The sequence below is a fragment of the Micrasema longulum genome, unplaced genomic scaffold, assembly GCF_059751315.1.
Source record: "Micrasema longulum isolate JH-2025_06_02 unplaced genomic scaffold, ASM5975131v1 h1tg000480l, whole genome shotgun sequence".
NCBI classification, from domain to species: domain Eukaryota; kingdom Metazoa; phylum Arthropoda; class Insecta; order Trichoptera; family Brachycentridae; genus Micrasema; species Micrasema longulum.
This window is the reverse complement of record NW_028277677.1, coordinates 235,615-250,383: the sequence shown is the minus strand read 5'-3', so window position 1 is coordinate 250,383 and position 14,769 is coordinate 235,615. Positions and strand designations below refer to the sequence as shown.

The following is a 14,769-nucleotide window of genomic DNA, read 5'->3' as shown; positions in this document are numbered from 1 at the left end:
TTCTTTCCTTTATTAGGGCCTTCTACCAAAACATGATAACATCGGCCAAAAAACAAGTAACATTAATTTACATTAAACATAAGAACCACACAAATAACAACATAGACACAAACAACATACAAAAAATATATTATAAGTACAAGAATAACATAAAGTCAAAATTGAAATAATGAACATGTTTCGTATTTATCTAAATATTTTTAAAACGTTAATGGTATTTCAATTTAAATTTTAATTCAATTGAATATGTTTTTATATGGTACTGTTTATTAATTTGCATTATTTTAAAACTTAAATAAATAGTGTCTGCAGTCTGTATTCGAGATGCCAGTGTAGAAAATGCACCTTTCTTTTGTTACATTCAAATCTCTTGGTGAAATTTTATTGTAATTTATAATGCTCCAACCCACCGGTTGCGAAATAATAACGTGATGTTCCTTGATCAGCATAGCACAAACTATGATCGAGTCCCGATTGTGTCGCATTGTTTACTCGAGAGAAGATCTGGACTTTTTTTTTTGTCTTAGCTTTAATTTTCTTCAATTGTATTTTATTTCTATTGTACCTGTATATAAATAAATATATTTACTATCATTAAATGGACTCAATAAGTCCGTAAACAAATAAAACTAATAAATATTTTAATGAATCACAGGTTGACAAAATGGATTAAAATAGGTAAATGTTAATTATATAAATTCTTCGGTCACGTCATAAACGCCTAACATACTAATTCTTAGAACTAAAAATATCCCGTCATTGTATTTATTTTATTTCCTTGATCCTCTTCCTGTCTCCTTTCAAAGTCCTCATTGATCCCACATTATTCCTTATCCCGTAATGTAAAATGTTACATAATTATTTTTAACAAAACATGTTTTATATATATATTACATACGTAGGTAGGTAAATGTTAATTATATAAATTCTTTGGTCACGTCATAAACGCCTAAAATACTAATTCTTACAACTAAAAATATCCCATCATTGTATTTATTTTCTTTCCTTGATCCTCTTCCTGTCTCCTTTCAAACTCCTCATTGATCCCACATTATTCCTTATCCCGTAATGTAAAATGTTACATAATTATTTTTAACAAAACATCTTTATATATATATTACATACAATGCCCACCAAAATAATGCCCACCAAAAACAGTGTTAGGTAAAAATACATTAAATGAAAAAAGTACAAATCATGTCCAATTTACACCAGTCTGTTTTCGGTTGGTTAGAAGATTCTGCTTGTACCAATAAGCCAACCAAAGCGCGTTTATTTTGTATACAAGAAGTTAAAAAAAAAAATAAACAAATAAATGGAAGTGGTTGGACAATTGAACATGCTAACTAAAAGCCTCCGGATACAAAACACACATACTATATTATCTACTACTTAAAAATATATCGTCGGTGGTACTGCAATATCGCTTCACTGTCAATGGATATTTTTGGCAGGGGATCTTAAAATGTGTTCCGTTAGTATATTACTTATGATTTTAATCAATCGAAAATACAACTAGAGTATCAGAAAAACTAACGGCTTTTAGAAGATATTATAATATAATGAAGATATTTCAGAAAAAAAATGTATGAATAGTAAATTGTTGAGCATTTAGATGTATACACAACCCTACTTGCCTTCTGGAATAAAAATATTATTAATTTTACTATGTTTATTTATATATTATGACAGAAAAAAGTATGCGTTAAAAGAGCAAATTTTTTTGTTGTTGGCTGGAAGACATTGCTAAACAGCAACAAGTCGGCCAAAGTACTAATTGTCTGTACTTGAAGATTCAAAATAGAAATAAATAAATCATCGATATAACACTAATTAAGAGAGGGGATAAAATTGCACGAGGTGGGAATGGAAGAGGGAGAGAGATGTTTATAGTTGAATTTAATTAAATTATTACATGAAAGAAGGCAACGCGTTATCAAAGAAATCAAGACTGAAATATTTGTGGGCAGTTCTAAGAATTATGGGCAAGGCAGAATAAACACCGCAATTAATATGTATTAAACAAATGAAAAGTGCTCGTCTTCAGTGGCTGAGTGAGTGTATGGGCGGGTCCGTCCACTTGAAGTCCTCTTGGCATGTGACGTACACCAGCCAGTAGAACAGGTTGAGGAAGCCGAAGGAAGCCGGGAAGAGAACGCGCGCGGCGCGGTCTATGTGAGACACACTGTTGATATGGCGGTTGGCGCCGTGGTTCCCAGATTCTGCAACCGGTATAACAGTCAAGCTGAGAGTTTGCTTCTAGGAGTTTTCATTTTAACTTTTTACATACAAATAAATCACAGGGCCCCGATCACAATGGCAAGTTAACATAGTTATCTTCAACTGTCTATAAAACAATCTGGAACGAAGTAAGTCTAGTGAATGAAGAACGCGCATCGCTTGTTCTTGGGAAGATCATCCGTAAACGATGCGTGTCACCCAAAACGTTTTGGCGTGTCGCCTTTGACACGCGTGTCATTGGTTACCCATATCTACCCTAGTATCTCAACACATGTAACATTGCTCAGGTTGAGATGGGCTGGGCATGTGCAAAGAATGCCAAATGCGCAGGTAACTAAGAAAATCATAAATAGACATCCATGGGGTAAAAGGACGTTTGGAAGACCTGAGCGAAAGGAGGACGATGCGTCGAAAGAAAGATGCCGTACAGCTTCTACAAGTTGCAAATTGGAAGACGGTGGCTTAGACAGGCGGAGTCGGAGGCAAAACTTGAAAGAGGCCAAGGATCTATTTGGCCTGTAGCGCCATCAAAGGAGAGGAAGAAACATCCTTCATAAAATCAGAATTTTTCTAATTTGGAAGCTAGTTGAAAACAAATAGTTTTAAATTTGTTGCAACAGAGAAAGAAAACATTTTTGAGAAAGGAATATGGTAGTCTAGGCATTTACAAGGCTTATGACCTGTCATTGGCTGGTTTAAGTAGCGACTTTGCACACTGTGTAACATTCACCATTCTGCCTATGTTTGAACATCCACACTTCCTCAACTCTTCCATCTGTTGACTTTTGTGAAGTAAAATAGCGGAAACCTTTATCGTGTGGGTGAGATTCATCCAGCTGAACCAATCCCCCTACTAGGCAACGCCTGAAAGCAATTTTACGATTTGTATACTTCTTCTTTTACCAGGTAGTTAATTCAACAATGTTTTGAGTGTGTCCAAATGCTTGCAGACTGGCTTATGAACAACTCCCTAGGGAGAAAATCCAGCCAGTCCGCAAGCATTTGGACATACTCAAAATAAGGTTGACAGATAATTTTATTTGTCCATTTACGAGGTTACGTCAAAAAAGTGGGAGATCCACATGGTTATTCTAATTGATTCAGTGGTAAGTAAATTTTAAACGTAATATAAAGATGATGTTTTTTTAGGATTAGCCAAGAAGCCCAATAACAGTGTAAATTACTACAACATAAAACACCTAGACTTTACTAAAATTGTGTAAAGTTATTGTGATCTCCACAGAATCGAATCTGGAACCCTCGTGCTTGAGGCGAGTGTCTTATCCATCACAGAATAAAGTCCACCAATATGTAAATGAAGAAATAAAAGTACTGACCAGCTTCCCGCTGGCGTTGTTTTCTGAAGTTGTCGTTCCCCATGAGGCAGTACAGCAGCTGCATCCACTGCGGGACTCTGTTCTCCGTCTGAGTCGTTCTCTCCATGGTCAGTCGTACCACTCCATCACCCTCGCCCTGGGACGGACACAAGCTGGACTTGAATGCGATGCCAACATTTACTGTTATGGATACTTCACTTTATCGATATAATCGCCAACACAAAAGCAGTCAAGTTAAACTTGTTCCTATAAGGGCTAGTTGCAGAAAAAAGTTTAAATTCAAATCATTTTTGTGTTCTCGTGAAAATCGTCAAAATGGGTTGCATGAAAAAAATAACATAGACAACCCATTTGGACAAAAACGCAACAATTATTTTACTTGAAACATTGCTTAGTTAACTTTCAGTGGTGCAACTGTTCGTAAATTAGTCATATAAAAAAACACTATATGGCAGATGTTTTTTTTACTGACGTTCGCTTACACACACACACATACATACTCACCCTCACCCTCACCCACCCTCTACCACCCTCATACACTCACACACAGCTGGAAAGAGACAATACCAAATGTTTATCTTTATATATAATTCCTATGTACGTGTGCTGTCACCGAACTCCTCCCAAACGGCTTAACCGATTTTCGTGCGGTTTTTAGAGAAATATAGATCTTTACGCTGTGCGTGTTCGTAAATATTAAAATCTTCAATCGAATATGTAAGAAAAAGTTAGGAGCATAAATGTTTTATTCATCGACCTACCAGTGTTGCATTCGAGGATAATGCATTTGTAAAAAAATGAAAAGATTTTGTTTTTGTGAGACGACCGGAGTTTGACGTTTGCAAAAAGAATGCCATATTTGAAAAAATATTCATTTTAAGTAAACAAGTATCTACTTAAATTCAATTCTTTTTTAAAATTGTCAATTTTTAGTTTTACAAACAAGTATCTAGGTACCTACTTATCAATGAAAAGAATATAGGTATTATTAAGAAAATTGAGAGTTCGTTTGGAGCAATTATCATAAATTTGTTCAGACATCCGCTCCAAATTTATATTTTTACGATAAATCACAATTTGTTAGAGGTACATAGGTGCTTTATATGCGTCGTCTTAAGTATTAATTTTTCTATCTATTGAATGAATGAATGAATCATTTACATACGTTAATTATTAATGAACAGCTTACAATAATGCAAGGTTTTTGTATGTTACTACTTCTTCTCCTCGCTGCAAGTTGTCGGGCTGCGAATGGATCTCCTCCCGTTTCTTCTATCAGTTCTTCCCATTCATCATCGTCGATTGGGATCTCTCCGGACCCAACCTAAGAAATAAATCAATAAAGAATACAAACAATACGTCAGCATATATATATGTCAATAAAATGAAGATTTAATCAAAAATTATTAATTCCGCATTTTTCCGTTTGTTTTTTCAAATCCCTTATTTATTTAATTGCATTTTATTCAGTAAGTATTTTTGTCCGGTTACTGACCAAAGAACGGTGCATATCCTAGGTAGACGATAATTTACATTTGAGACAATAAAAAAACATACCAGCAACAATAAAACATTTGTACCTACTGTCCATAATAAAATATATTAAATAGATACTGGCAATAAGGATAAAATTTATAAAAATAAGACGAAAAATACTGTGATCTCTTCAAGTGAGACGGAAGGTATGTACCATTTTTAAATAATTCTGTTGCGGTTTTTTCTTCATTAAAGAAAAGCTAATAAAGGTTTACGAGTCTGCCAAACCTACCAAATTCCGGAGAGCTCATTCAGGCAGCTTTTTTAAATCGGTGATGAGAAGTTTTTCTTTGTATATGGGCACCGTCAAAAAGATTATTTATATGTCGTCAGGTATCAGTTGCGGTATGTGTTTGCGCGGTTAGTTGTTGCGAGCAATAAGCACACTTAATAATTTAGACAATTACTTAAATTGGGAAATTACGAGGTCGTCAATGGATATGTTTGCCTGGTCTCAATGGATAGTAAACAGAGGAGGGTGCAATGCTGAAATCGAGAGAAGAAATAATGAGTCGCTCTGCGATGAAGAAGCTGAAAAAAGTTTGGTAACAACGTAGTATCACCAATTTCACAAAAAAAATGGTCGAAACCCTAATTTTTCTAATTTTATGATACGCTGCAGAAACATGAACCATGAGAGAGAGAAAACGAAGAAAGATAGACGCGTGGTGCTGGGGTAGAATGCATAGGACTAATGTTTTTACAATCCGAGAATTGCATATTGAACAAAATCTTTCTTCCACTGCGCAAATCTGTGATCTTAGGTACCTCGGTCACGTTACAAGGCGAAAATATAACATAAAAAATAGCTGTACAAGGACGAGTAGAGGGAACTCGATCTCGCGGAAGAAGTCCTACCAGATGGACAGATTTGGTGACAGAAGCGATTGACTTCTCTCTTCAGGAGGCCTCCGGAAGCGCTGAAGACAGAAGCGGATGGAGGCGGATCCTAACGTCGTACTTCCTCCCTGCCAACGTGACCCCGACTGCTCTGCCTAAGGCAAACGACTAAGAAGAATATATTAGTATAAATTATTATTTTTTTAATTGGTATTTCAATTTGATAATTATTATCGCTGAGCAGGACTTTTCTCAAATTACACGTGTGTAGTTTTTTTACCTTCGTAAAGTAGTGGACTCCCGCAAACTCCAGCAAGGTGGCGATGCAATACCCGAAGCTCATCAGCAGGAACCAGTCCAGGGCGGTGGCGTAGCGCACCTTGGGCAGGTCGGTTCTGGAGTCCAGGCTGATGGTCGACAGAGTCAGTACCGTGGTGATACCCAGCCCTACGCGGTCCGAAGTCGCCTCGCGGTGAATCCAGAATGACACCCACGATAACACCACGATCAGAATGCAGGGTACGTATACTTGTATCAGAAAATACCCGGTGTGGCGGGACAGGTTGAATGATACTTGGAGTACTGAGAAGTCGCCTGGAATAAAGACGAAGTTAAATTGTTTCGGATGAAAAACAGGATAATGAATCAAAAATAATAAAACAGAATCAATAATAACAATGTGATATAAAATCAACAATTATAAAAGCACGATAGAGAATCAATGCTAATAAAAACAGAAATCACTAACACTTTTTTTATTTATGACAATCGAGGTTTTCTTTAAAAATCTCAAAGCATTTTTAAGACTATTCTAAATATAATAAATTATATGACACACGAGCATTACTTTAAAAAGTGAAAAGAAAAACGAAAAAATTCAAGAAAAAATACATGGTTTTAAGATAACGTGTTTATTTGGTTTCTGGGCTCTCGGGCATTTTACGGTCGAAGAACGACTAAATACGCGTTGGGCATGACTAAGCGTTTGGGCAAGAGTTAAGTGTCGTCATATTCGAGGGCTCATGGCACATGCTTATTAATATGTCAATGCATCGATTTATTTATATATCTTGTTTTATAATGTACAGCAATGTCAAACAATAAAATAATTTCGGTCTCTTGAAGTAACTTGAGACAGGACATGGAAACTTTCTAAATTATCTGTGACATCACATCTATAACACAAAACTTTAATGTAATAAAACTCGGAACCCTTGAAAACATTAAATATTAATTTGAATAAGATTATTTTAATACCAAGAAATCGACGGCTGAGGAATATTAGACTCCAAATGAGCTCAAATTAGACTTGATAATTATATTTTTGTAGCTGTAAAAATAATACATACTCATGAACGTATTCCCTTTTTTATCAATCTTTACAGGTACGTGTTTTTGTAATATTTTTTTAGACTATAAAACATGAAATATTAATCAATATTCGTCCCGATAAATTATCAAGTAATAGTTTGTAATCGGGTGCTCAGACAGTAGAGTTGATTAAAATTAAAATAAAAGAGTACACACACAATAATTTGTGCGTAATTTATATAAAATAATGATCACACTATATTTATTTTAGTTTTTCGTGTCTTAAAAATAAAAATAACTAGTGTTTTAAAAAAAGGAAATTAAAAAGTTCAGCTAAAACATGACAAAAATAGTTAATCATAGTTTTAATGCTTTTAAGATAAAAAATAATGGATGCTCATAAATGAAACCATAACAAGATAATAAATAAATAAAAATTAAACAAAATAAATCATAATTTTAATTTCAATAAATTGTATCTAATAAGTGAAGTTCTTACTTGCGAAAAAGTTCTTATTTGCAAAAAACCTACCCACATAAAAATATCGAAACAAAATTCTAAATTTTAAAATAAATATTCGTTTGTTTCATTATCTTTGAAGTATCGTACCGCAATGCAGTACCGTTTATAGTTCTACATTATCTCTGAGTATCGTAATGTTTTTCTTAAGTGAGTTCATTTTACGTTTAAAAGTACATCCAGGAGAATTTAAGGTGATTATAAACGAAAATGTTAAACTAATTAATTATAGATGGCGTTTTTATAATTTTTAAATGAAAAATGCCATTTTTACGTTTATTTTCAATGGAAATTTGACAAAACAAGTTTTGCGGAAACTGATTGTAACAAATACCCATGGAATTAAGAATAGTCCAGAAGGAGCGTAGAATCATATTTAAATACATCGGACTGTGTCCGAAATTCCCCCACTTTGCAATACTTTCGCAGCGCGCATTTGTGAAGTCGCCGCATAATGTTGCACGATTGAAAAAAATATAGTCATAACACAAACGTAAGGTTAAAAAAAAGCAATCTGTTAATTTCTCTTAAATTTTATTGTGCACGCGGAAACATTGATTGACACAACAGCGTAGATAAGTAAAGGGTCATTTAATAGTAAGTAATTGAATCAATGAACTTTGAACATGAAATATAAAACAAATTTTATTTTACATAAATGGATATTTTTATATCATGTTAAATAATATTTTATGTTATTATTATTATTAACCTACCCTCACGTCTTGTGAATGTGAAATTTCTGTATGGGAAGCTCATTAGATCAAATTGTGACAGTGTCATACCGGGCACAAATGTTACACTTTCAGAGTTCTGCCACTGATATTCTAACTGCTGATTTGTGTATGCATCTGGAAAAAATATTCAAGTCATAAAATTCCTATTGAATAAATTATTTCAATCGCGTTTTTCGGAAATAAATAAAAAACAAAATAATACATCTTACTATCAAACAGATTGAATCTCAATATGTATCTTTTTTGGGCGATCCCGTGTTAGTTGGACTCGTTCCGACGTTTCGGCTACCATTACAGGAGCCATCTTCAGGGTAAACTGTGTGTTTCGTCGAAAAATATGTGTTTATGCACTAGTCATTTGTACCGCAGTCTTGAATCTGTTTATAAATTTAATGTGTTTTATTATGAAAAAAATAATAATAGTTTTACATTGCTTATTGTGTTGAATTCGTGGAAGGAACCTCATGAATGAGTTTAAATGAGCAGATTAATAAAAATGGTTTTGAACCACTATAGTAAATTATTTATTTTAATTTAGTTTCAAGCGGTTCAAAACAATGTGTTTTGTTTCAGAAATTCACACTGCGATCTGTATAATGGACAGTAATTATTAAGTCTATATTATATTTGTATTTTATTCTGATTTTGAAGACATTAGTATTTCCCCGTATATTTAATAATATTATAAGTACTCACAACTTCCTAGAATAAGTGGACAAGACTGACGATCCATGGGGAAGTTTCGTAGTTCCATTGGACATTTAGCTTTGATAGTTAATCTGAAAAAAATAATACATATTTCATGCATTCGATAAAACAGATTTTTCGTTAGTTTTCGATAAAGAGGTCTTTAGACGAAACGAGCATGGCGTGTTCTTGTATGTAGCTTCCGGAATAAACGCAAACACCTGATAGTCGCGCGTCACGTCGCGCGTCGATTGAATTTTTTGCAAATACAAAAATCTGTGACCGCGGCTGTGTTATTTTATAGGTCAATTTTTATAGAGGAAAGTAAAAACAGCACTAAAAAAACGGAAAAAAAATTGTCTTTGAAAACAAAAGCAAGAAAATGCTTCCTCCAGTTACTCTTTACTATTTTAAAGTCAGTCAATATATTGGATACACTTAGGCTGGGTTGTTTGATCATAAGTCATAAGTAATAGTTATAAAGCGAAAATAATATTGGTTGATGCAAAAGTTAAGTTAAGTTATCTCTATGTTGACATTTTTCACGTCTCTGAGGGAGTTTTTCGTTACAAGATTCTCTTACTTTTTTAATTTTATGTATACCTAATTTTACCTAATTATTTTAACTATTTATGTATGTATGAATTAAGATATTCCATTTTGTAATGTATATATATATATGAATAAATAAATAAATTGAAAAAATTAAACAAATAAATAAAATTGAAAATTGAGTTATGACCGTTTTTTATGATCCTTGGAAAAAAATCTTTTTCTTCAGAAATGATGAATAGTATCTTCTTTTAAATGATAACATTGTATAAAGGATGCTTTCCCTCTACTTTCTTTTCAGTTTTGGCCTGGCCAGAATACAGTGAAGAGCCCTATTTTTTCAAAATGTCGGTCGATAAAGTGCATTTACGTCATTGTTTACATTGAATCATTTAAAAGAAGATACTATTCATCATTTCTGAAGAAAAAACTTTTTTACCCAGGATCATAAAAAAACGGTCATAACTTTTGCACCAACCTATAGTAACAATAATTTATTTATTTGTGTATTATATATACAGCCTAAGCCAATTACAACAGTTACATGAAGAAACATAAATGCAAGAAACTGAACAAAAAGAACATAAAACTATTTAGCAAAGACAAACAATGGCAAAACAATAATTGTATACAATATATTCATAACAACGAAGGACCTAAGACTTCAAGCTAAACCATGCCAATACAACTTCATCCCACACTGTTTAGTCGCGAAGAGATCTACGAAAAGCCGGAAGATCTATCCCAAAGAATTCAAAGTCGTGTGATGAATTGACTAATTTACACATTCTGGATATTGGGCATAAAAACCAAAGTTGCTCTTAGAAGATTTTGACTTCTGGTGACATGGTTGGGAACATGAAAATAATATTAATATCAAAACATTTTTTTATATGATGTTATAACTTATATTTACATATAAGTTATTAACTTAAAAAATACTTGGTACACTTCCACTAATTTATTTTGACCAATTAGCGCTTTCACCCTCTAATGGGCATCTTCAGGCTGGTCAAACAGTATTTTTAAAATTAATAACTTTTATGTAAATATAAGTTATTACATCATTACAATGGAATTCCATCAAGAATTGTCAATAAATAATTTTAATTAAAAAAAAATTATATAAAAAGGAATAGTTTTTCAAATCTTCAACTATTATTAATGATCAAACAACCCGGCATTTAGTTTTTTAAAAAAAATGTTTTATACAAAAATGTTCACAAATATAAGTTTTTAGAACTCTTTAACTTTGCTTTCGAAGGTTGGTCGAACGCGGAATTGCTGACCGCTCTGCTCTGTCTGCACGTGTACTAATATTAATTATATTTACAAAAACGGATTAACGATTAGAATATGTTTTTTTAATTGTTTTGACGGCAAGAATTAGTTTGTTTTGTAAAGCATACCTCATGGAGTATAGGATGTCGCCATCTTGATTGATTCTCAGCAGCTTATTGGGAACTGTGATTGTGTGCACGTACGAGTGTTTGCCGTTGTAGAAATACGTGTCGGGTCTCCATATCCTCTCCAGCATCTTTATAGAAAGGGACAAGGACTTTATGGGGCCGAGGAAACTCAGTCGCGCGTCTCTCCAATATTGCCGAAAATAACAATCCATAGAGTAATCCTAAAACAGGGTAACTTTGTGAGTGCGCGCGTGTAACTATTATTTTATATGCTTTTTGTTATTTTTTAAATATGAACTTATGTTTTTAAAATTAAAAAAATACTCCAGATACGCTGCAATTGAAGTACCAATGCAGTGGCCATGGATTGGAAGCGGATAAGAAAAAGGTGACTATTATTAAGATGGTTTAGGTGTTCTGTAGTCTAGAAGACGTTTGACTTACAGTTTTAAAAATTGCTCGCGTGAACAGAATATCTATAGTTTTCAACTAAACACATTTTTTATTTTATTTTTAAGATGTTATTAACTTAAACAAATCATGTTTACTGCCAGTGACAACATGTGCATTAGAGACCATAGCCCTCACACAAAGAAATGTAGGAATACTCAAATGCACACAGCGATCCATTGAAAGGTCCATGCTTGGTATAAGCCTAAGAGATAAAATAAAAAATAAAGAAATTAGGAACAGAACCAGAATAAAGGATATCATGGATCGCGTAGCAGGACTGAAGTGGCAATGGGCAGGACATGTTGCGAGACAAAACCCCGTAAGATGGACCCCTAAAATTTTAAGATGGAGACCCTTGGAGAATAAGCGAGGCGTCGGAAGACCTCAAAAAAGATGGTCCGACGACATAGCTGCTGTAGGGGGTAAACATTGGCTGCAAGTAGCAACCGACCGAGAAAAATGGAAAAATATGGAAGAGGCCTATATCCAGCAAGGGAGAACAGAAGGCTGAAGAAGAAAGAAAAAAAATTATTTAAACGTAATTTTCATTTTTATTAAAAATAATATCAAGACATATTATAATGTGCGTACCGAGTAAAGGTTACATGAATAACATATTATTCCAATTAGGTACACTTAAAATTTGAAAAGCCAGTCCAGAGATAACGCCTCTAACGCGACAAAGGCAAAACCCCCCTTTTAAAGGAACACTTAAAAAAATACAGCCTGTTGTGCTATTAAAAAAAATGAGCTTCATTTGCAAGGTTTTCGTGTTTTTTCCCTCCATTAGATAAATGCACACTACCTACCTAGTTCTGGCGAATAGAGCGCGTAAACAAATATGTACCCATTTTGTAGATCATTAGAAATAAATAATACATTCCATGGATAGTATTATATGTACATATATAGCCGCTCCAAGTAATTTTGAGTCACTTACATGAGTTATTTTAAAATTCTCCTCTATCGTTATGTCAGCAGTAATGGCATCAAAATATTGCCAACGGTTTTATGAATTGTTAAAATATTTTTTCTATAAATTCATTTGTATGTATAAATTTTTTTTTATACATACAAATGAATTTATAGCTTTTGTCCTTTTCCGCATCTAGGTTAAAGATAAAAATAATATTAAAAGGTTTTTTACCATATCCAATTCTGAAACTGGCCCCATACTCCTAATTAGCATATTCGTCTTGACAACAGTAGGGAACCCTAAAAAAAAAGATACGAAATATGATTGATGATATTTGAGAAAAAAATTATCTACGATGTAATATAATATTTACCTTTTCCGTGCGTCGGTAGTTGAGAATTTTCGTAATTTTTCAAAAGGTTTTCCAGCAACATCGTAATATTCTTCGAAACTATATTGTTCAGTGGACTACGCTTCGCTTTTGACTTAATCACCGCCATACTGTCCGCTTCGTCAATAATATAAGCGGAGTTATTGACATTATCCCAATTCCAATTCGTGACGAGCTCACCCTTCGTCGCAGTGTTCGCTTTATCTGCCCTGTCAAATCTCATAAAGCTAATAATGGTAGAATTATCGTCTCCGTCCAAGCTCACTCCATTATTCAGGTCATTATCGTCACTCTGATCTGCCAACACTTTCCGTCTCAGCAAGCCTCTTTCGCGGAAATAAAAATTGTGTAGTGAATTCTTAAATCCTAATTTGGGAGCGCCATTTCTTAAAGTAATATTCTTGTCATGTTTCCCATCTACTTGTTCACGCTTTATTAATTCCGGAGATTTATTAACTTTCTTCTCCGAGACTTCGCCGCTGGACGGAAACAGGTAAAAGTTTTTATACGAGCTCAGTGATATATTTATTTTTTCGGTATTTGTGATTTCAATTTTTTCTAATTCAGAGCTTGATGCCCGTGCCAAATAAAGAAATGAAAACCTGTAAGAAAAACAATAGGTACTTCTCTTCGTTTCAAAAGTAGATACATTTATTGATAGCAAGGGAGATAAAAGACTTTATCTCTTTAATCACACAAACATAAATGTAACTGGTTCAAATTCTAGAAAATATAAAATTATAAAATTCCAATAAAAAAAAAGTTTTTTCGCTGACTTATTAACAATTATGATTTATTTTCTTCATAATTTAAGAGTTGTTTTTACGAGCGGTGGTATGCAAATATTAATTTATAAATTTGTGACCACTTGTGGTTAAAACCAATCGCAAAAATCGACTACAAGTCGACCAATATGTTTCTTCTTATTTATAGATATTTTTCACATTGCATTGTTAAAAGACAACAATTTTTATCGATCCATTTCCAACGCGTGAATGCTGGTTATTAAATTTTTGGTTAATTTTACCACACCACCTCGTCCGTTTGACATATTCTCGCCATAAAATATCATAAAACCAAATTATTTAGTACATCTCTGTTGTAATTTGTGAATCTTAATGACTCCCGGGGGGGTAAAATCCAGTCTTTTGTCTACAAACATTTGGACAAACTTAAATATTGTATTGAATAAGTCAAATAATTAATTATATGTGATTGTAAGTATTTGTGTATAGACACCTTTGGAAAATGATAGGATGGTAAACATTAACTTGATTAAGCCAAATAATGAATTCTTTTTGATTAAAAGAACAAAAAAAAACTTTGTAAAGCGGTTCGTACACGTATAATTCAAATGTTATTTTCTGGTAGGAAACGCGTTGAAAGAAATCTTTTAGTGGCTTGTAGAAACGTGCTTAAAATCCGAACTCTTTAAACAGAATCTACGTGATGGACAAATGCGCATAAATCGGAGCACTAAAGCATTCAAGTATTTTTCATGAAATTCCATCGTTGTCCAATTCAACACCCTTCTGAGTCATTTTTTGCTGTGAATTTTTTCCTTGGGCGATACATTTTCCACGGCATCCATAGAAGCAAAACTTTGTGCAAACTACGTACATCCAGAATGTACGAATATAGTTGGGTGATTTTTTAAAGTGTAATTAAACTATAAACTGATTTATTTGTTTACTCTTCTGTGTATAATTATTTTTAAAATGTATTAATGTTTAATATTAATATTTACATAAACCATGAAGTAAACTTTTTCACTTTCCTTTTTAATCACTTTCTTATTTTTCTTCTTCCCTTCTTTTTTTTTAAACCGCTATTTTCTTT

The 14,769-nt window shown here is 33.2% G+C and overlaps 1 protein-coding gene across 1 annotated transcript; it reads right to left on the bottom strand.

Moving 5' to 3' along the window:
- Positions 1-1,853: 1,853 nt before the first annotated feature.
- LOC148281270 (gamma-aminobutyric acid receptor subunit alpha-2) lies at positions 1,854-13,039 on the bottom strand. The gene is made up of 9 exons (XM_088226926.1): positions 12,913-13,039; positions 12,771-12,838; positions 11,171-11,391; positions 9,219-9,301; positions 8,502-8,636; positions 6,235-6,548; positions 4,768-4,902; positions 3,579-3,735; positions 1,854-2,222 (listed from the first exon to the last, which is right to left on the bottom strand). Exons 1-9 carry the CDS (start codon positions 13,037-13,039, stop codon positions 2,044-2,046), a joined length of 1,419 nt encoding a protein of 472 aa, XP_088083052.1. The 3' UTR covers positions 1,854-2,043.
- Positions 13,040-14,769: the final 1,730 nt, after the last annotated feature.

Bases quoted from the DNA above. Each gene is read 5' to 3' on its own strand.
- LOC148281270 (XM_088226926.1), bottom strand. From the start codon at position 13,039: ATGGCGGTGATTAAGTCAAAAGCGAAGCGTAGTCCACTGAACAATATA. The intron at 9,302-11,170 runs GTATGCTTTACA...TATTTTTTTCAG, and splicing joins GACATCCTATACTCCATGAG to ATTAACTATCAAAGCTAAAT. The intron at 2,223-3,578 runs GTCAGTACTTTT...TACCGGTTGCAG, and splicing joins ACAACGCCAGCGGGAAGCTG to AATCTGGGAACCACGGCGCC.